General features: G+C 38.4%; 1 protein-coding gene across 4 annotated transcripts; it reads right to left on the minus strand.

The window, feature by feature from the left end:
• Nucleotides 1-1894: 1894 nt before the first annotated feature.
• Nucleotides 1895-21483, minus strand: LOC135288989 (AN1-type zinc finger protein 5-like). 4 transcript variants are annotated; one of them, XM_064402359.1, is made up of 7 exons: nt 21218-21483; nt 15366-15470; nt 15115-15278; nt 14619-14730; nt 13724-13821; nt 4502-4627; nt 1895-3522 (listed from the first exon to the last, which is right to left on the minus strand). In XM_064402359.1, the coding sequence occupies exons 3-7, from the start codon at nt 15269-15271 to the stop codon at nt 3374-3376; spliced, it is 642 nt and encodes a 213-aa protein (XP_064258429.1). In that variant the 5' UTR covers nt 15272-15278; nt 15366-15470; nt 21218-21483; the 3' UTR covers nt 1895-3373. The 4 variants fall into 4 exon arrangements, with proteins under 4 accessions (XP_064258429.1, XP_064258432.1, XP_064258430.1 ...); XM_064402362.1 differs by having other exon boundaries at nt 15121-15278; nt 21218-21482; XM_064402360.1 differs by lacking the exon at nt 21218-21483 and adding an exon at nt 20911-21206.
• Between the last annotated feature and the right edge of the window lie 2634 nt (nt 21484-24117).

The following is a 24117-nucleotide window of genomic DNA, read 5'->3' on the forward strand; positions in this document are numbered from 1 at the left end:
TGCCGATTCTGCTACCGAAATGGGCCAGATAGAAATGAACACAGTTTTGAATATTAGAAAGCAGGCTTTCTTTATTACAGCATGCTAGACATGAGGAATTTTTCCTCTAATCTTGTGCAACCCAAGACAGACAAGTAAGTTTTTTTATTATACATATTGTTTACATATTCTTCAGGTATCCTCACTTGCTTGATATATATTCATTGTCCTGTTTTGCATATTCCCATCCTTATCAAAAGTCCTTATTTGGTTCTTGGGGGTCTCTTTCAGGGTCTCTGGTGGTCTGTTCCCCAAATTGTGGTGTCTTCTGGTTGACCTCTGGTTTTGAACATGCACAGTTTGTTTCTAGCGATTAGCAAGGTTGCTTTTATCTTATCTATGCTTCAAGAGCTCAGTCTGCATTTCCCAGGACTTTCCAAGGCTGTTTTGTCATAGGATGTAGTAATGTATCATTTATCAACTGGCTTCCCTTGATCAACTAGGTGGATAACCTTGTTATAACCGTTTATCACTTTAGATTTAAGGACCAAATAACTAAAATCCAAAGTGTTCTGAACCTATATTCATATTCTTTTTGCCAAGGGATATGTACCACAGTTTGCACTAAAATTTAAAGATCCATTTATCAGACTTTTGAGTACCCACTCTTACTTACCAGCCTTCCCCCTCTTTGAAAGTTCAATGAGCCTCAATGGAATTAATGCTCCTGAATTATTATAGACCCTATATTAATTATTAACAGAATAAAGCTTTGTTTTGAATACAGGCTCCTATCCCACCTGTCAACAATTTACATGATAGTTAATGATTTTATAGAACAATGAGAGATTTCTCGTTCCATACCTTCCTCCTCAGATCTATTGAGTTAAATTAAACAAGACTTTGTGCAGATTAAAAAAGCAAATGAATGCAAGAGGGACCATCAGAATAACTAAGTACTAGTATCAGTATGGTTATCCTTCCTAAAATACTCTCACCCTGACAATATCACAAATCTGGATACATTCTCCCCAAATATCCAGTTCCAAGGTGCATTCACAAAACAAGCAAACAAAAAAACCCCATCCCCAAACTGAACAAGCTTTTTATGATGCAGTTGAGTTGATTTGACTTTAATACAAAAAGGTAGAAAAAAATAACTTTTGTTGATGGCCCTGGTCATCTCAGATAGGTATCTTGTCTGGGCCATCATTGCTTGGGCGACACTGAGTGCATGTTTCTGTGAATGCCCATCTCCTGTGCAGCCGAAGTTTCCTTCGCATGTAAATGTTGTGGTGCTTCTCTGTCCATCTGCCACGGTTTCGCCATCCTGGGGAAGAATCTCTCCCCCCCCCTTGTACACCAGTATTATTCACCAGCAAAGATAGGTTCTTTCAAGTCAACATATGCTGTGTGCTCTGTACTTTTGTTTTTCCTTGGGAAAGGTACGTTTGGCATATATGACATTCATATTTGGATACAGACCCTGACAGCTCTGCCCAGGCCTTCTGATGAAGATTTTAACAAAACAATGCAGTCAGTACACTGGCTGTATTAGAACAGATCCACCAGAAATAACTTCTGTAGCCAAAAGGAGAAAAAAACAACCCAAAACCCACAACAGAACAGAAACTTTTAAAGCTCACTACTATGTCCTTCATTCCTTTTTAAGAACGTTGTTTGCTGACATCTTTATCTGGTCATCAACTAGTTACCTGTATTCCAGCTGTTCATGCTTTTCTGACCTCAACAAGTAATCTTAAAGAAGTCAGTATGTCAAAATAAGAAATAAGGAGGTTAGAATGGTTTAAGAAAAAACAAAAAAATCTATAGTATTAGTTTTGTATCCCAACCGCCACAGGGCCACTTTTAAGTTACAGCAATAACTAAATCCAATGAACTACCACAAAAAGTATTTCCTTCTGTACATCATTTTTATTATTTACATAATACAGCAGAGCATAGATGCTGGATAGAGTGATTATGTGCAATACCTAAGCATGAACTATCTGTACATGCTTGCATATCTGATAACTAATTGAAAGAACAAATTTAAAGCAAAAGCTTGATTTTTTAATAGTAAACTAAAAAACTAAGATTGAACACTGCAATACAAATCATAAGTAGCATCTTGTGTACATATACATGGAGAGGCATTACAACACTAGTCTACACTATACTTGATTATATAAAAAACCACCACAATTTTCATACATCACAAAACCCCCTTCCATTATAACACAGAAATTATTTTACCAGACAAGCATCAGTGAACTATACTGTCCTTTCTAGTTATTATACAAAGCTGTAGATAATGGAGCCCATGCAAAACACCCAAGAACACTGCAGACCTACACCCAAATACAATTAAAAATTATAAAGCAGCCTTCCAAGAGTAGTTCCAGCTCCCACTTAAGTCTACAGGAGTCATGTTGGGTATGATTCCCATACACAACAATTGTTACATTTAAAACTTCTCTTTTTTTTAACTGAAAAAAGCTCCTAATAATCTTTTGAACCCAGAATGTGCTGAATTTAAGAAGCACATGAATAATAAACTGCTCAAATACTTCTGCAACTTACACGGATGCATGTGTCACTTGATAGAGTTGCTGTGTTATTTCTAAAAATACCACCCGTAGCTTTTGTTTTCTAAGTTAATCTTAGCACAATATTGTGCTACACAACATTATTAGCTATGCAAGGAAAAGCATACAACTGTTGCAGAACAGTTCTTAATTTCTAACAGGACATTTCTTTTGGGAAATTATTATAATCATTATTCTCAAGTTATCTGTTCTAAAATAGTTTTCTTCTCATACATATCTGATTTTTCCCATTTTTCTCATTGCAATTGCTAAATTAATTTTTATTAAATATGGCACCAACACTCATCTTACTGGATGGTAGAGCCCTCTACATGTCTTATATTCTGCTGGAATACAATGGAGCATGGAAAGTAAAAATAAAATAAGATTTCAAATGGATAGAAGTAGACCATCAGCCTTTCTGACATATCCTTCTCCCAAACAGGCAGAGTCTTTGGCTTGTCATAAACACCTTGAACATCTCAAAAGGCAGATCTGCAGCAAACATTAAGTAAACGTCTCTTTAGCACATGTGAACTAGAGCCTGTCTTCTGTGCATGTGTATTCCTGTGCAGGTTCTAGCCATCCAATCATATTCTGTGGAAAGCATATACATTTTCAAGGACTGTATCTATCCAATTTGGCCTGTAACAAACACCCAAACATTGTGAAAAAACATTAAGACAGACAAGGCTAAAATTAAAACTTTGGAGAACAAAGGAAAATGGCCATGCATCTGCTCTTTAATGCTTTCATAGGGCATATTAAAATAAAACAAAAGTCAGTAATTTCACAAATAGACTAGTTTATATTCTCTGGATTTTTTCAGCCACCACAACTGGATTCTCTTTCCTGATTTTTGCTGCAGCTTCTGCTTTGTAATCATATGGACAGTTATGCTTGTCAGAATAACGGTGAAGTCCACAAAATAAGTTTCCACATCGGCAATCAAACCCTGTATAAAGAAAAGGAAAAAAAACATCACTAGGAAGCTTCAGACTTAAGAAAGCTATAAATTAAGGGCTTAGCCAGTTCAAAGGGGGTATGTGCATCTTCTGTATCAAACAGATTAAGTGGAATGAATATTTTCAAATATCAACTCCATTAAGGGATCTAACATTATGTATTTTGTAACAGCAAGCAAAAGTTTAATGCCTACAGTTTTCAACAAATTTAATCTATGTCCTGGATTGAAAGATAATGTGTGTATTCTATTTGCATCTGTCAGAGGTAGGGCAGTTATTTTCTGTTAATTGGGAAGTTTTCTTTATCTCTTCCACAAACCAATCCTCCCTCCAGGAAATAACTTCTGTTAATGGGCCATTGAGTGTCACTGCATGACTGATAAAATTACACCATCCCATTGTGAGATGATCTGCCCAGGGGGAGGAGCCAAGCATTCCTTCCTGGATATAATCAGAGATTTTGGGATACCAGAGCAGCCTTTTCCCACTGCATTCCCAGAGGAGCAGCTGTCTTCTCCACTGGATTCCCAGAGGAAGACCAGGCCCATCTACACCACCACTGGACCTTCAGAGAAAAACTACTCCCTTCTACACGATCACTGCTTCAACAGAACCACATCTGTCACTCTAGGAGGACTGCAGCCACCATTCAGTTGGAGTGCTACCAACACCCTGACCAACAGGGTGTCAGGTCATATTCTGACTCTGTCAGTAGTTTGTTATTTTTGTTTGTACTATTACATTTGTGTTTTTAGTTTTCCTAGTAATGAACTGTTATTCCTATTCCCATATCTTTGCCTGAGAGCATTTTAATTTCAAAATTATAATAATTTGGAGGGAGGGGGTTTACATTTTCCATTTCAGGGGAGGCTTCTGCCTTCCTTAGCAGACACCTGTCTTTTCAAACCAAGACAATCTAGTAAGAGGCAACTAATAAATCAATTCAATATTAACAGAGTACTATCATACCTGTAAGGCCAACCTTCTTTCTGCATGTGAAACATCTGTTCTTCTTTGGTTTAGGCAGTTCAGAAGTTTTCTCTTTACTCTGTGAAGTACTAGGTTGAGAAACTGATGGGCTTGGTTGAGTAACAACTGTTAAAGCAAGCAAAAGAAATAAAGGTTATTTTCTTCCTTTTATTGACTTCACCAGCATGTTTGTATTTATTAACAGTAAAATCCCCTCTACTAAGACCCTGAAGTTTATTGTCTGAAGTGGTAAGTAGAATAGGTATTCGATTAACTTCCCTTTTATCTCTACAGAAAATTATCAAGTTTTTCCCACCGTTCCATCATCTAGAAAATACAGCATACCTAGTGTTATCACCTGTATACACCCATATAGGTCCTGTACACACAATATTAAAAGTCATATGATCCAGTTTAAATTAATCTAAAACAATAACAACACTAAGTTGTTAAACACAGGGGATACTTGTGGAAAATAGTCAATAGGACCATAGTAAATTAATTAAATTAATTACATTTACAATAATGCTTTTTTGTCATAGTACCAAGTTACTCTGCCATTATACTTGCAAAGTCAGGTGATCTAAAACCTCAAACAGTATACCACCTAACATTCTTGAGCTTCAAACCACTGATTTTGTGATACACCAAGTATACTACTACAAGCCACACAGCTCAAAAAAGCCCTTATTTCAGGCACTTTTCTTCAGCAATTTAAAGAAAAGAGTACATATTTACATTGGATATCAGTATCCTTGTACTATATTCAACCTTAATGATCAAGCAGTTTGAGTCAAAATGGTTTATTTTTCAATTGCCTTTGTCATGAACACTTTTGGTTACATTTCTCACTTTTTATCCAAGTTCTATGCAGGATAAAAATGGGTCCTTCTGTGAACTTCAGTGGATCTGTTAGTTTTCTTTGAAAAATTAAATTTTTTATCAGTTGTTTTAAAAATCCTTTAAATACCCAAATTAGTGCAGAGGAAACACAAGGGAGATGTGTTTGTATACAAACTTTAATGCATACAACTCAGAGAGTCTGTCCCTGTTCAGTATTCCTGGACACTCAATTGTATGATTACATCTATTGTTTTAAAAAATAATGAGCAAAGTATAAAATACACTCCATAATTAATGATTGAGACTATAGGTTTAAAGGACTCACTTGTAACCAACTTTATGCCCATAAATATGATTTCTTAGTTGAGATCCTTTTAGATCAGTAAGCATTGCATTCTGAAAGTGGATTTTTTTTAACATCATGAACCCCTTATAGTTAACATTTTATTATCCTTACTATTAATACTTGCTCTTATAAGATTTTATTTGTCTTATGTTCATATGCCTATTACTACTAACACAAAGCCTCATAGATCCAAGCCCCATTTCACAATTCACTGTAGAAGTGAACAAAGAGAGCCTCCAGTCAGTTCATATTTCAGATTGTAAACAAGATTCAGTAGTGACAAACTTTTAGAGGCCACAAGGAACTTTCAGTGCTCACACCCAAAATGTCTTATACACAGAATCAGTCTTTTCTTATACAATATTATAGCTGTAAGTCCTAGGGAACAACTCAAGCTCTTTACTGACTTTATTTTTGAATATTCTATAGATTCTTCTAGAAAGTGTGAAGAGTTCAGCATCAACACTATTTTGCTAATTCTGAGGACAACAATACTATCCAGTCTTGGATATATAACGTTTTTTCCATACTTAAGCATGCTATTAATAAAAAGCAAAGGTATAGCACTACAATCATAACTTCTATTAATACTTTTCAGAGTAATTTCAACAGCTGCTTTTTTTAAGTTAAGCAATTCCTTTGCCTTGACAATTAATATTTTCAAAATTAACAGATATAACCTTTTGAACTCTTCTTTAAACCCCAAGGAAAGTAGTGTTCAGTATTAGATATTCTAGTTGAAAGCCTATGATAAAAAAAAATCAGGTTAAAAACACTGATGCTACAGTGTAAACCTGTTGGATACCACACACCTTAGCTGACAGGAATTAAGAAATGGATTAAACATCTCCCAAATCAAGTAGCATGATCAAGCTCCTTTTTGATTTTTTGTATTACCAGTCTGTTTAAAATGAAATGCTAGTTATAAGCTATGGCAGATGGAAAAAGGGAACCTTCCAATTCTCTGGTGGAGTAAGCAAGTGAGCAGCTGTGTGTGCTTAGCTGCCTACCAGGGTTAAACCACAACAGACCTTTTTGGCACCCAACAAAGTGCTTGAAGGGTTTGAGATAACAACAGACTTGACTGGAATGTGCTAGGTCAAATTTATAGCTGTTAGTGCTGTTTAACTAGTCATCAGCAGGCTCCTGGGCTTGCCATGGGCTTACTTGCCTGACTGCAAAATAAACTCTAGTGCTCATTAGTGGCTGCTTTTTGCTTTCACTGCTTATCGTCTTACTCTGCTGTGCCTGGGAACATTTGGATACCAGCAATGACCATGCATGCACAAGGGCTGGCAAACGGCCAGTGCATTGCTGCTGTGCTGGACAGGCTGGAACTCTGTGTGAACTCAAGTCAAAGGGACTGTGACCTTTGGATGAGTCCCTGTGGGAACAGGACACCCTGAAGCATCTGTGGCCATGGTTACATCTGTGCCAGAGCAGGTACACCTCTAAAGGGATTGTGGCTCAAGAAGTCCACACTGGAGAAGGTAATACCTTGAAGCATCTGTGGCTGTGGATAAGTCTGTAACATAGCAGGTACATGCCTGAAGGGACTGTTGCTGTGGGTAAAGTGTCATAGGTTACGGAGGAAGTGAGTTTTTTGGGAGGTTGTGATCAAACCAATCAGTGCTTGGATTTGAATATTGGCACCTGGTTTGGTCACTGAAGGTATGGACCACCTCTGAGAACACAGGGGGTTAAAAGCAAGAACTCCCAGGAGAACTCTCTCTTGGTTCTGGTCAGTGAAGGAGGTCAGACCTCCCCTGCCCAGCCAGGGATGGGTGGGGGAGGGGAGGCCATGCGGCTGGGTGAGGTAGGCCAGAGCCTTGGGCAAAGGAGGGGGGTGAAGGCCTTGCAAGATGGAAGGGTGGAGGAGCCCTGAGAAGCATCGGGGCCCCCCCTACCCCCCGGGAGAGCGATGGAGAGAGAGAGACAGTGCCTGTGCTGCCTTGAAATTCAATATCATGGACTGGCAGCGCAGCCGGCCAGAAGGAAAAGTGGGGGATGCGGAGTGAAAAAAGTGCCCGGCAGCTGTGGGAGTTCTGGGCAGACAGAGGCGAAGATTTTAACCCCTTTCTAGAATAATGGGAACCTTACAAATGCTGATCCTCCTGAAGCTGAATGAGGAGAGAGATGAAGCAAGAGGAGATGGGCAAGTGTGATGAAAGTGAGTACAAGTGAGAGATGTTAGAAGAGGTGAGAAGAATCCTAGGTGGGAGATGATTGAGTGGCCTTGAGCTGGACTCTTTCTTGTATGGCCATGGACAGACCTATGTTTTTCCTGTGACACAGAGACTGCATTTAGGGGGAGGCAATGCCTTGAAGCCAAAGAGCATGCAGTGAAGCAGTGGCAAGAACAGAGACGGCTGAGGAGGGTGTGGGATGCCCTCTGTCTTCAGTGAAGAGGAAGATCTCTGTTCACGAGGTCCCTCGGCCCCAGGGGGTGAAATTTAGGGGGGACTGGTGTCCTGAGGTTGAGAGACTGCTGCTTTTGTTGGAACTGGGCGGGGCCTCCTTAAAAGGGGAACCTTAAAGGCAGTTCTGGTCCATGTGCAGTGGTGAGAGCACTGGACATAGAAGAAAGAAGTCACAAGGGCAAATATTCTCTGGGCGGTGCCATGAGTGACATGGAAACACAAGAGGTTTCAATTGTGTTTCCGGGGAGAAGCCTATGGTGCAAGGGGAGACTCCTCTCTCCCTGATGGACTTGAGAGTTGATTATTTGAGGGGTGACGATGGACTCAAAAGTTGATTATCTGAGAGATGGTGACAGTGTGGAAATCTCTCGTGTTATTGCATGCTGTGGAGGAAAAGGGGGGAGGAGGAGGAATGTATTTGGAGGGTTTTCATTCTTAGTTTTGTGTCTGTTCCTTTTTAGATGCTGTAGTTAATAAAGTTTGTTTCCTTTATTCCTAAGTTGGAACCTCCTTTGCTCTATTCCTGATCACATCTCACAGAAGCCACTAGGGAAAGTGTATTTTCATGGGGGCACTGGCATTGTGCCAGCCTCAAACCATGACAATGAGTAAGAACTTCTTTACTGTGCAGGTGACTGAGCACAGGGACAGTTTGCCCAGAGAGGTTGTAGAGTCTCCCTCACTAGAGATATTCAGGAACTGCCTGGACACAATCCTGTGCCATGTGCTCCAGAATGACCCTGCTTGAAGAGGGAGGTCAGACCACATGGCCCACTGGTCCCTTTCAACCTGACCCATTCTGTGGTTCTGTAACTAGACTGTCAGAACTGACAGTGGTTTTCCTTACACAAACCAATACAGCTGGAGCAGTTCATAAAGGACTGTATCCTGTACGAGGGACCCATGCTGGAGCAGGTAAAATGTGCAAGAAGGAAGGAAGAGCAGAGAACAGTTATGAACTGACTGCAACCATTTCCTCCTGCATTACTCAGAATATAGGGAGAGGAGGTAGAAGAGTCTGGAAGTAAAGATGGGTCTAGGATGAAAGGGGTGAAGGGAAGGCATTTCTAGTTTTCTTTGTTTCTTACTATCATGCTCTATTTTTTTAATTGGCAATAAATTAAATTAATCCAGAAAGGACTACTAAAGTAACAGCAAGGTTTTAAAAGCTTCCTGTATACCCAAACAAATTAGCCAAAATAGTACCTTATCAGTTTAAAAAAATGCATTGACTTCCACAGTAATAGGAAGCAGTAAGCATGCCAGTGAAGAGTGAAATGCCTGAAAGCATTAAAAAAAAAAAAGCTTTAAGCATTCTAACTACTTTTACATGAAGGTAAACCCCAACTCTTACCACAGAAGGGCTGGAAAAAATAAAACAGAAGAAGGGATAAAGGTAATAGACAAAGAGCTTCCAAAAGTCATCAGAAAAACATACAGCACTTCCACAGCACCAGAACTGAAGACTATACTACAAATTACATAATTCTTGTGCTGCACATTAACACAACTGACTTGTATATAAAGTTTGAGTCAATAAGATGGACAGTATTTATTATGCTTTATCAAACTTGAGAATAAATATTTTGTTATTTAGAAACTGCAACTGCTATGCTGATCTACCTGTCCATGATAAAATGCTAAAGAATAAACTGTATATTCAATTTGATGCCAAAGAACTGGGATAAAATTATTCTGCAGCATGAAACTCATCTCTCACATGCTCAACAGGCACACTGAATATTTTTACTCTTACATCAATATAATAGATTCCCCTGTTAAGTATCACACTAAAATATGGTTTAGATTGGCTGCCATCAAGACTTGATGACTTTTGCACATCTCTCAAAAAGATACGATAGCACGTTATTCACAACAAGCACAGGACCAGCAGTTCGGTCTCCAGACTTATTCTTCAAGATAGATGGCTTCAAGACTGCAAGGAGATTATTAGCTCCATTTCAGAATTGTTTCAATTGAGGGCATCTACTTGAGCTACAGCAGACATGGGAAATGTGAAGGTAATTTTGAACACAAGACAAAGTTGATATATCTGATGATTTTATTGACAGCCACAAAGGAACTGTCTACAGATAGCACCCACATTTAAATACTATAGCTATGTTTGAAAACAAATCAGAATTAGTTATTAAAACAAGAAGCAAGCAATATAATCTATCATCTTGAACATTCAATAGCTCATAAGATATTCAGCATATTACTCAGAATATTCTCTGTAACACTGTAAATTTCATAGCTACTGGTTTTATCTATAACATAAGTGAGGACATCCCTTAACAGGGTCTTGCATGTAAGACAGCTGTGGTGTTGAACATTAAAATAACGCATCATATTGGCTTGGTATGGAGCCAAAAGAAAAATGAGCTAACCATCATCTCATTAATTTCACTATATGACAACATTCAGGAATGGGAAGAGCAACTTACAACATGGATGGAATAAGACTGTAAGTTAACAGTGTTTGTGGAAGAATTTTACCACTTATTTTACACAAGACCATATACATTTCAACTTCCAGTTCACCTTCTTCATAGGCAGCACTATTGCACAGCTGTGGCTTCAGTGATAACTCACCACACTGCTCTGTAAAACAAAGCTATTACTGGGTTCAGAAAAATAAGGTTTTTGATATGCACACTAGACTAATTAAGCCTGGAAACACTAACAGCCCTGAGAGATTTATTCAGAAAGGTTGTGACCCACAAAAATGCTAGAAATATGCTATGACTTGATACAATATAATTATTTAAACATATTTGTTTTCACAACAGTTGAGTTTTAGTGCTCAATATGCAAGTCATCTCTCTTGTATGAGTCTTTTGTTGCCATTTAAAAATTTGCTTAAACAAAACAGGTTTCTTCAAGGCCTCTACTACGCCTCACCAACTTAGTATTGCTCTGATGCAATGATCAACACAAGGAAAGTAAAGTAGTTATATAAGGGAGTTTTGGCATTTAATTCCTGTAAGTTAGCATGGGGAAAAAACCCCACAAATATGAACAATATCTCTAGAATATTTTGGGTATATTCTGACTATGGTCAAGACTGAACAAAAATTAAATCCTTAGTTAAGAAGTGCAGAAGCAGATCAAAAGCCTATAAAATGCATTATATAAAATTAATGCCCAGTTATGGAGTTTTGATAGAAAGGTATTTATATTTCATTGACTTCTACACAATTCATCAGATAAGCAACTGAACACGTGCCACAATTCAATTACAAAACTACAACAAGCAACAAAGTTGAACTAAGAAACTATAAGTTAAAATATAGTATGTTAGACATTTAAATTATAACCAAGTAGGCCAGTTATATCTATTATGCCTTTCTTCCTTCAAATGCTAAGATATGATTCATTGCCTTCAGACCTGATTTGTTCTGAATGAGAATCCAGATTACAACCTCAACCTGAGAAAAACAAAAGAAAATACAAGCCTTTTAAGATTAATTTTATTCAACTTCAGAACCTTCTGGAATCAGATGCTTAAAATCCAAACAGCATGAGAGTATTCTTTTAGCCCACAGACTTAAAGACAATTGTGCAGACCTAACTATTTAGAACTTTGACTTGGAGAATAAGTCTTCATAATGCTTAAGAAAAGAAAAACCCAAACCTACTTTTCTTGAAGGCTACATTGTTTGTTCCAGACCTACCATCTAATAGACAGTTATGAAATTCAATTGCCAAGGTGAGACTACAGATAAAACTATTTTCATTAGCAACATCATGACATGCATTAGCTTAGAGAATTACATCTCATAGAAAGTATTAGCTTTGTTTTACAAGGTGACATTAATTATCTATTATTGTTTCAGCTCCTCCTCAAGAGAGACCAACACATATTGGATGCATCAGAAAAAGAGAAAGGAAAAAAAAAGAAACTAACCCAAATACAATAGGGATTTATAAAAAAGTTGAGGCCAGCTTTTTTTGACTGCAAGACACAGGATCAATGTACTAGTAAATACAGCAAACGCTGTATCTTAAATGTCTAATAAACCCTTTGTAATCTAAAAACAGCAGACAAAGGCACTATTCTGTGCTGTCTAAAATCTGCTCCCAACTTTTAGATCAGCTGAAGACTGTTTCAAGAATTTAAGGATATGTACTAAGAAAGACAATTTTGTTATAGAAGTTTGTTTTCCAAACATTTAAATTCCATAGTCATTTTCCCAATTATCTCTATGCAAGCTTTAACAGAGCTTTGACTGGTTTCAACTCCGAGTTTCAAGCTGCAAGATTATTATCTTGAGTTGCTTTTAGGGATTTTTTTTCTTCTTCCTATTCTAATCAATAGAGTGCTGTGTGTGACACTACCATTTAGTTGCCTTGTTATAAAAAAAAGAATATTGAGTCAACACAAATAGAAGACTAACCTTTATAGTTAGCAAAATGACAAATCCCTATTAGCAGTTTAAATAAGACAAAATTCAGATATTACTTGACCACCGCTACCAATTTATGTTTTTCTTTCCCGCCTATCACTTTTTCAGGTACCAATATGTACATAACAAGACAATATGGGTTTATAAATATTGTAACAAAGTATAAATTTCTAAGTTACATACAATAAGTCTCTTCATATAATACAAGTTACAGGAAGCTGAAACATGTAAAAATCTCCTCAGTCTGTACATAACCAAAAAAGAATATACTAAAAGCAACTGTAATTTATTTCATGTCACAATTTTAACTTAATATGACAACTAAAATAGTAAAAACCTGTGTACAAAACCCGAGCAATTAACTACTAGCTGTAACAGCAGTCCTAAACAAAGACCCAAGGATGCATGTATACACTGCTGAGTGGTACATTCTGGAATCTTCAACACAAAAGAAGTAATTTTATCTTCAATTCTAGCAAACACATTTTCCTATTAAAAATCAGCTTTCAATGTTTTAAGACTTTCAGAACTATTAAAATTAACAAGTATCAATATCTATAGATATCAAACGGGTACATTAAGATATCCATTTGAATAAACTGCCATATAATAAACATTAATTTGCTCACTTTTTAAAATTGAACATTCTTACTAAGCAATTAATGCAGTAAATACTCCATATCCACACAACAGCATTTCAGTTATATCTACTGATTACTCACTTAGTCCAAGACCCTTTAGCAGTCTTTTTTAGTATTTTAAATCAAGTATTCCCTTCTGCCCTATTCTCATCCTTCTGTAGAACAGAATTAAGAACCCTGTTTTTCAAACACAACAAACCATTTTGGTTGCCACAAGTCAGCAGAAACTGTACTGCTAGGCTTTATAAAGAAATTGACACTGACTTCAAAATTGAACATCTTGCACCCAGATACAATTTAAGTGTCTTATTTTTAAAAATGAAGGTTTGATAGCCAAAATGCTCCTCAAGTGCCAAAAGTTATGTACTAAAATTGAACACGTCTGAAAACTATGTTCTGGCACTAGTAAGTCTTCTTGATTCTGAGAATGTTAATACTCAAGAAGCATTCATAATTAACAGTTCCTCAAGACAATCACCACAGAGATGCCTTCTTAAGAGAAAGTAAATACATTGTCAGCTTCTGTTAAGCCAGTTGTATCCAGTGTTACTCTGCAAACATACCTGGCTTGATGTCTGTTTTTGGTGATACTTTCTCCTCTCTTGAAATGCTCATTTCTGTCATTTGCTGCATTACAGGCAAAGCGGCAACAGGCACGTTTCTGTTTACATACAGTGAAATGGGTGATTACATTAGTTTAGAGTACATAAGAGCTTAAACTGTCAAAATCCATCAGACTACCTGATCAGTTATTATTGACACACATTCTTCACCTGTACTTCTATGTCTCTTCCCTAGAAGAAACTAGGCAAACTGTAGCAAATATTTCCCCAGATAAACCGGAAATGTCCTTGTGAATGTAGTAGTCCAATACCAAACACTAATTAGTCCTAATTTATAAAGATTCATAAAGCACTGTGAAGTGCTATGTCACTTTCCTCTGCAGAAACTGTCTGTAATAAGGCAACGTTACTTTAACTTGCTATATACTCACAGTTCATTCAAACCTCAAAATAATACCTTCATCTGGTAAAGGGTCTAGAAAGCAAGTCTTATGAGTAGCGGCTGAGGGGGCTGGGGGTGTTTGGCCTGGAGAAAAGGAGGCTCAGGGGAGACCTTATTGCTCTCTACAACTACCTGAAAGGAGGCTGTAGAGAGGTGGGAGTTGATCTCTTCTCTTAAGTAACAAGGGATAGGACAAGAGGAAATGGCCTCAAGTTGTGCCGGGAGAGGTTTAGATTGGATATTAGAAAAAATTTCTTCACTGAAAGGGTGGTCAAGCATTGGAAGAGGCTGCCCAGGAAAGTGGTTGAGTCCCCATCCCTGGAGGTATTTAAAAGCCATGTGGATGTGACACTTAAGGACATGGTTTAGTGGTGGACTGATCAGTGTTAGGTTAATGGTTGGACTTGATTATCTTAAGGGTCTTTTCCAACCTAAATGATTCTATAATCTTACCTTGATTTTCCAGATGTGCTACTAGCGGTACCTTCACAGTTGCTTAAGCTAGCATCTGCTCTCTGTACAGATGGAGAGTCTGAGGTAGGACTGTTTGAACCACTAGCTGTCCCTACATAACAGAAATTTGAGAAGTTAATTATAAGCAAAGCATAGAATACAAGTTAGTCAAGCACATTTTAATGCAGTTATGAACCATTTGAAATCCTTCCTCATTCTACTGCATCTTCTTAATATAGACTATATTGTTGATGACCAAAACACAAGGATTATATAAAAACACAACTGTAGCAGAGAGTAAGTAAAAATCCAACTTAAGGTTCAACACCAAGTGGGCCAGAATACATTACATAAAAAAGCATTTTTATTGTGATTTAAAATATTATCTCCTTTGATCTTCATAGTTTTAATATGCAGCTAACAGAAGATCCCCTGAATACATCTCATCACCTATACATTGTTTTCAAGTCACACACAAAAAAAACACGTCTCAAACCTTTACCCATTGGGCTGATTCTACCACTATTCTGCTGTCGCTGAAGATGTTCTTTGTAGCAAACAGAACACATGCCATTTGTTCTAGGATTTCCATAAAATCCACATCCTGTACTACACAGCATGGGCCCTGGGGTCTGGTTTGTCTCCTGAGCCATTTCAATTCTGTAAATAAAACCAAGAACTGCATTAAGAACTGGCATTTCACCAAAACTGATTACAAGGTTATAGAATTAAAGTAGGTCTGCTTACCTTGGCCACAAAAAGTGATATCAGCATTTTTAAAGATGGCTATATGGATGTTAATATATAATTCAATACTTCAATTGTATTGATAAGTAACATTGTCAGGAACATCTAAGAGAGGTAAAAAACATTATCATAGTTTAGTGGGTTGACCTTGGTTGGATGCCAGGTGTGCACCAAGCTGCCCTATCACTCCCCCTCCTTAACTGGACAGGTGGAGAAAAAGACAATGAAAGGGTCATGAGTTGATATAAGAAGAGGGGATATCATTCACCAATTACCATCACAAACAAAACAGATTCAACTTGGGAAAAATTAATTTATTACCAATTAAATCTGAGTGGGATAATGAGAAAACAAAATCAAATGTTAAAACACCTTCCCTACACTCTTCCCTTCTTCCTGGGCTAAACTTTACTCACAATTTTTCTATTCCCCCACCCTTCCATCCCCAAGCACCACAAGGAATGGGGGTAGCAGTCCATTCATTACATGTCTCTCCTGTTCCCTCCTCCTCACATTCTTCCTCTGCTCCAATGTGGGGTCCCTCCCTCAGGGAACAGTCTTCCATGAATGTCTCTGATGTGGGTCCTTCCCACATGCTGCACTTCTTCACAAACTGCTTCAGTGTGGGTCCCTTCCACTTTTTCTTTCCATGAGGTGCAGTCCTTCAGGAACAGACTGCTCCAGCGTGGGTCCTTCATGGGGTCACAAGTCCTACCAGCAAACCTGCCACAGCATGGGCTTCCCTCAGGGTCACAGCCCCCTCTCCATCACTTGGAGCACCTCCTCCACTGATCTTGGAGCCTGCAGAGTTGTTTCTCTCACACATTCTCACTCCTCTCTTCCAGCTGCTGTTGTGCAGCAGTTTTCCCTCCCTTCTTAAGTATGTTATCACAGAGGTGCTATCACCATTGCTGATTGGCCAGCAGCAGGTCCATCTTAAAGCCAGCTGGCATTGACTCTATCTGACATAGCAGAAGCTTCTGGCAGCTTCTCACAGAAGCCACTCCATGGCCCCCTCGCTACCAAAACCCTGCCACACAAACCCAATACACACAGTAATACTGAGAAGCAATATAGTTATCAGAAACCAAACTATGTGTGCAGGTTATGACCAAATTTAATTAACTGGCCAACAAAAAATTTATTAACCTCTGAGCACTTACAGGGTAGAAAAAAACCCAAACAAACCACAGCTAGATAGGTAAAACAAGCAAGACCAAGTTTAGGTCTACTAAATAGTTTTGGTAATTAGCATAGTTTATCTTTGCAGACTCCAGAAGAATTGCTCCACTTTTTCAGTAATGGTGATCTTGTATCATTCTGATGCTAATAACATTGTTAGCAGTTTGTACTTTCACAATACATTTGTTAAACAGAACAAAAATCACTGAAGGATGGGAAATAGTAATTTTAAAACTGTATTTTATATCTTTAGGAGACGTTTCTATAACAAGACCTTTACCTTTTCTTAAATTGCATACAAAGCCCGATACTGAATATTAACTAGCAACAACATACATACAGTAGGCCCTCAAAACAGATGATCCAAATGCATTACTGAAATATGCTTAAACCAAATTTTACTCTTCCAAGAAAAATAAAACTATTTTAGACTGTTGCATACATTCATTTGCACACTATATGCATTTCCAAAGAGCCAGTTAAATCTTTTGTCTTTAAAATATAGGCAGATTTCTGCATCTTTCAAAGGTAGATAATTCTAACCCTCATCTCTGCCATCAACTGCAAAAGTTAGGAATAAAAATACTTCACTGGCAGTTGACCTCTGCAAAACAAGGCTAGTAGAAAAACTGATATAGCAACCAAATCCTAGTTTTATTGCCACTGGGAACTAAGACTATAATAACCAATCAATCTACTACAAATTGAGGACACACTTGTCCTCCAAAAATTTAGATTTAGTGAAAGTACTGCCTATAGCACTTAGACATTTTAGTGAAAACTCTAGATTACAACCTTCCTCTTTAAGGGCAGCCACAAAACAGGATATTTGTCTGCTGATGCTCATGAAAACTCAAGCATACCAAACATTAATTAACTCCAGTGTATAAAGAAATACTTTTCATAACTTAAAAAAGCCATACTACAAGCTATAACCATATATCTCAACAGTATGACAACTGCAATTGACAGCAGTATTTGTCTAGTTAATCTAAACTTCTGGGATCAAAGTAATTCAACAACAGGAGAAAAGAGTAAAATCAACCTGCTTGCCTGCTGGTGGTCACAGGATTTCAACAATTTATACCTTTGTTTCAGTACTACAAAACAAACTTGTACTTATTCTGATATACCACTTAAGAGTTTGCAGTTTTACAGCCATACACCAAATCAGTGGACACAACAGAAAATCTAAGACCTTAAAAAATATTCACACTTTATTGTAGCTCTATGTTATTATAACACAAATAAAGACTGTACTTCTGGCCTTATTACACGCAGGTACACTCAAAGCACTATCAAAAGTGCTAACACACACTATCATCATCAATCTCATTTGACTTGCTCCACTCAAATTAGAATCTTTCAGCACTTACTAATTTTAGCTTTAGGTATTAATGATGATATTAACACATTACAAATGAGTCTTTATAGCTCTTTTTCAGCACAGTCCTTCACTACCTGAAATACATGCTGCTTATTAAAAAAAAAGATTAAGTTGTTATCCAATGCTTAAGAAATTTTGCTTTTTCACTCTTTAAGGTCTAGATACCACCTGTCTAGGTTATAGTACACTTTCCAGAGTTTAATCTAATAATCAGAACACTAAAATATGCCATTTAATATTTTGAACCAACAGCAAAAGTAAAGTTTTCTGAAAAGACAGATTACAGACTTCTGCAATTCTTCCTTATTAACTTTTATAAGATCAGTAAGTACCCAAGGCCTTACAAATGCAGTTCTGTTACCCTGAAAAACAAGCAAATACCATTATGTATCTGCTTTCCTGAACTTTTCTCAGAAACTCTGTGTGAGAGACTGAAATAATATGGTTAATAGCTTAAACATTGTTATGAAAAACTTTTTTTCCCATTATGGCAAAACTGTATAAAGAAGCTGTGACCACCAAAGCCCACCCCTCCCTGAACATGCCTCCTGACTGGAACCTTGGACTGTGAGTTAAGCTGCCTAATGGAACCTGAGATAAGATAAAGGTAACACTACTGTCCAATTATCTCAGGTCTAGGGAGAAGTAAACAAGGCTGAGGGAGAAGAATGTATCCACGAGAAAGCTAAACCCAACAGCTGTCCTGAAAATCAGCTCTTGCTGGGTTGGGGGGGGGGAAGAAGGCCATAGCCCACAGGCTCATCTGCTGAGGCCAGGTTTGCACACACTCCCCCCAACCAAGGGGGAAGGAGGAGAGTTTTTGGGTGTGTGGCATAACCTCTGGTTAGAGGGAGTGAACATCCATCCTCTTTTACACGAACTGGCTCAGTTGTAAACCCTGGGACATTCATGTGAGAAGCAGCTGAGAAGGTGTCATAAACCATCAGACCCCTGAAGTGCCCCCCAGACTGGTTCCTGAGGCCTTACACCAGATGACTGCACATGATGCAAAGTGATGCAACAGATCCAGAGTCTGTTGCAAGAGACAGTGTCAAACTTGCCCTCCCCAGGGGAGGCACCTAGGCATTCTCACCTGGTCCAAACATATATTAATCCATTGAACTCTATGTTTTGCTGGACCCTCACCACTGAGAAGACAAGAAGAGGATCAACACGACACCATCAGGATCCAGAGTGAAGTTTTCTACTTAATCTGTCACTCTCCCTCCCCCCCCACATTTTTATATTTCTTTCTAGCTCTCTCACATTTACTATTAAATAAAATCCATACTATTGACTTCAGCCTATGCTCTCGTTTGCATCTTAATTTGGACAGAGGCACCGCTCTAAAAATTCTTAATAATTGGATCATAACACTTGGATCACATGGTTGAGCACATTAGCTTCTGCCTGTCACAAGGCTGCAGTGTGACAGACTAATCTAAAGGCTCAGACACAAAACCTTGTCAACAGGGGCCTCTGAAATCAGCTTCTATTTATATCTCTGAAAGCTGCCAACTCCTACAACCCCACAGAACTGAAGCAGCCAAGCATACACCCACTGTAAGAGGAAAACATGAAATTCAATTAACACAACTACAGCTTCTTTTCTAGAGGAAAAGGGAGTGCAGATACTTCAATCAAGAAAATGCAGCATCATGAGGCAGTCACCTCAGACATTTTCATCTCTATTTCACAGCAAGAACAAAAAACTGGCTATGATCAGAGATCTAACATATTACACTCGCATGACCTTACATTCCCCAATCTTTTGGTTGACTGGTTGCAACCAAACCTTTACAAAAAATATAATGATTGCTCTTACCTCCAAAAATAATCTTAACACTTAAGAGATGTCCCTGTTTAATCCTGACCTCCCAATAAAAAGGAGCTTTTTAATTCAGTGTGTTAACTCAAACAGTAATTTACACCACTGATATTCACAGTTACTGGCAAATTTACCCAGACAACCTAAAAGGGGAACATATATACTTTGTTATTATTAAAGTTAACAGTCTCATAACTAAGACATTTTTAAATTCCAAATTACAACTAAACTGAGGCATAAGTCAACTCTAATAACAGCAGATTTAGATTATTTGAGTGGCAAATATAATTAAGCTTTTGTGCACACCAAGTGCACTTCCAAGAAACTACAACTTATGAACTATGTGAAATATATAATAAAAGCATTTCAAGTTACCCTAATACTTCACAGACTCCTGGAATGGTTTCGGTTGGAAAGGACCTTAAAAATCATCTAGTTCCAACCCCCTGCCAGAGGCAGGGAATCTTTCATTAGATCAGGTTGCTCAGGGCCCCATCCAGCCTGGACTTGAACACTTCCAGGGATTGGGAATCCACAACTTCTCGGGGCAACCTGTTCCAGTGTCACACCACCCTTATAGCAAAGGATTTCTTCCTAATATCTAATCCTACCCTCTTTTAGTTAAAAACCATTCCCCATTTTCTTATCACTACACACCCTTGTAAAAAATCCCTCTCCTACTTTATTGTAGGCCCCCTTTAGTTACTAGATTAACTTAATTACTTAATATAATAAAGGGAATACAAATACTAACTAATGTTACATCATTAATAAAACCTAAACTGGTTGGTTAAATAAATACTTATTTACCTGAATATCCTCAGCTAGAAAATGGACCATAAAAAAACCAAACTCAAAACAAAAAACCCCAGCAAGGATATTTCAGGTATACACCTCTCTAACAATAATCTAGGTGAAGCAAAAAGACAAAGTATATGCGAAGAACGGGAATCAAACCCAGGCATTTCCCAATGACAATTAAATGCAGCTCGATAATCCAGACAAAAAGGGTGGCACCGCCAAGTGCTCAAAGCGTGGTATGTTTTAATCGCCATCGCCTCGACACACCCGCCTCACCCCACCCCCTCCCAACACCAAAACACAAAAGACGTGGAGGCTACCGGTCTAAGGAGAAAAAACAAACAAACCCAGCTCCTCTCCCAGCGAGGACTGAGGAAGCTTCATTGTCTCGCTCCCTGTCTGCCCCAACTAAAGAGGGAGTAGTAGTGTGTGTGCCATCCTAGCCCCCGGCCTCCCGCCGCATCAGAGTGAAAGAGTCCGCCGGGGAAAACGATAGACGTCCTGCCAGCCCTCGCCTCGCGGAGGGCAGCAAAAACGCCCCGAGGAGGCCCAAGCACCCCCCGCGGCGCTCCTCTGCGCACAACACCACCGCGCTAACAGCTCTCAGAAATAAAGTCCACATCCTTCCGCAGCCACCCTTCAGCGCCCGCGTACCTGCTCCTGGAAGGGGGCGGAGCAGAAACTCCACGGCCGATGTCGGAAGCCTGCAGATGACTTCAGACTGTTTCTGGGAGAGCGAAGGGTAAGAAGCTGGTGGTGCCACCACCACTTTCCTTCTGCGGCAGCAGCACGGAATGAGACACGCAGCGCACAGGAGAGAGACGAAAAGATGCAAAAAAGAGAAAGAATTGAGGAAGAAGGGTGGATCGAGGAGGGATCTGAACCAGCTGGTCCGCTCGCGTCAGCTCCGCCTCCTCCTGGCTGTTGCTGAGGCCTACACGCCAGCGCGGTCCTACACGAGGGGAAAGAGAGCACGAAACACACGTGAAGCGGCTCACAGTACCGTCGCCTTTGCGGAGTCATCAACCTCCCCCTCTCTGAGACTAGGGACTATACAGGAATGGACAGAGACTCCACGCGTTATCAGAGAATGTCGTCCGTTCTCCAGGGAAATGGGGAAACACGGAAGGAGCGGTGTCCAGAGCAGTGACAACTGGCTCGCGCGGCCTCACCCTGTCCGCAGAAAGAGGATGGAGCTGCGCGCAAAGAGGAAACAAAACCTCTCCCCATCCACCTGCCCTAATAAAAGACGCCTCCGCTCCTAATTATCATTTCCATTTAAACTTACACGTGCAGTGGTGTCACAAGTGAATTATTAAAAGAAGTCATCGTTGCGGGGTTAACTAAAGGGGTTATATTAATCATTGAACGATTATTAAATTATAGTTATTGATGACTGAATGAAAAGTAAATGACAAATGATCATTAAGCAATAATTGAATGGCAATTTGAGAGCAATTTGAAAAATATTTAAATGATTTAACAATGTAGACAGTGATTTTGATAGCAGTCAAACACTACTTACTACACTTTTAATAAGTAAGCTCTAGCTAGATATATAAATGTTGCTAGCATACAATATACTTTTAGGCCTAATGCAAAATGTTGCTTACCTCGTTATAGGTATCAGATGCTGGATAAGGGGTCTCACCTGCAAGGAGTAATCTTAAGAGGCATCCCTCTGCTCAAGGAGGAGATTGCTGTGTAGCCTGCTGCCATACAAGAGAGCTCAATGGATTTAAGGGGGGTACAGATATTTATAACATAAAGTGATTGAGTTGTAGTTGTTGTTAGATCTTGACAGACTCCTCAGTTCCTGAGAAGATATGGCCTAGCACAATTTTCAAGGTCTGCACATCAAGGATGATGATGCCTGAACCAAAGTACTGTTCACTTGTTCATAACAGGTGTAGGCATCACAAGCAGCCATTAGTTTTTTTTTAACCTTGAACTCCTGTCTTATCTATCTTTTGGGTTTATTGGCTACTTATACTTTTTTACCTAAACATCTATTAGGCACTAGTTGGCTACCTTTATTTTTAATAGGTTATCTGATAATGAATTGTCTGCAGTGATAACTCAGTTTTAAAAGAAATGGAATAATTCTGTGCTTAATGGTGGATTTTTTGAGTGAGATTATAGTATAAAAAATTTCTATTTCTTGTGAGTTTTACTGATTTAAAATTCTAAAATTTTGAATGTTTATAAACAGTATTTACTAAAAGTAAAGGAATCTCTATAGTATACAAAGATATAATATTAAAACATATTTTCCAGTCAATTGAGACAGGAAGGGATTTGTTGTATATGGGATAAAATCTCTTTGTAGTCTGCCTGAAGGTTTGTTGTTTTTCTCACAGACTTTATTGGTTATGATCACCTATAACACAGGGTGAACTTGAAATCCAAACCTTGACCTGCATTCAGATTTATTAATTTTTGGGTCACTGAACCTCACAATTAAGTATTTCTATATTTTTGCATGTCCAAACTTTAGATCAGACTTTGTGTCTATTGGATGTTGATAAAATTACATGGTCAGAGGATGTAACATTGACCTAGGCAGGTAAGAGTGATAGAAAGGTTACATCACTGTGGAGAGGGGGAGTTAGAAGGATTTGCAAGCCTTGAGAGCATGGAAAGAGGAAAAAACAAATCAAAGGAAAGAGTAAAGCTTGTTATTTCAGACTTCTTCCTCACTGTTGGAGGAGCACAGGGTAGCTTATAGTTTCAAACTATTGTCAGTAGGTATAGGAAAGTGATTAATTTCTCATAATAAATTACAGGTCGTTAAAATATTTGTAAGGTAGTATTTCTAGGAAATGGAAGTCAAACATACCATGCTTACATAATTACATGTTGTTCTGGTTTAGGGTAATTTTGGGAGAAAAACTTTCAAAGGGGTTTCTTTTATAAAAATAAATTTAAGTGTTTTTTTCTTTAACTGGTTTGGGAAAAAGATTTCTTTGGAGAAAAGTGGAAAAAAGTGTTTATTTAACAGGTAAAGTATTCATCAGTACAAAAAAAATAATAATATTAAACAATAAAACTTCTTGCTGCTCCAAAGGAAATTATAAACTCAGAAAAGTCTCCTTCGTGGGTTGTAGCTCAGTTTACTTAGTCTCTTATTAGTTCCTTTGGTGCTGGAAATGCCGTGGCCCAGGCCCGGCCTGGTGGGTTACAGGTGTGAACTCTTGGTGTTTTTCTGGGTGTTTAGTCTAGAGTAGGTTTAAATAGGTTTAAAGAAAAAGAAAAAATTACAGTCCAGGGAACTTCTCTGCTTCAGCTTGTTAAAAACAAACTAAAAGCAAAGGAGAGTTCTGTCCCGCTGTCTCTTTGCAGACAGCACATTCTAGGAGCAGGATGCGGGGGCATAAGTATAGTTTCTGACAACAAATTCTGTGCTTCTTCTCTCTTCCCTTTGTTTTTGAAATAAGTTTTAAAGGTGTAAAACTTATTATCCAGCATAAACAGAATAGATGATTGGGGATACAAGCATCATATAGTTAATTCAGGATATTTTACTTTTTATCTTTATATTGTTAGTTTGCTAC

This window comes from Passer domesticus, chromosome W (genome assembly GCF_036417665.1).
Source record: "Passer domesticus isolate bPasDom1 chromosome W, bPasDom1.hap1, whole genome shotgun sequence".
NCBI lineage: Eukaryota > Metazoa > Chordata > Aves > Passeriformes > Passeridae > Passer > Passer domesticus.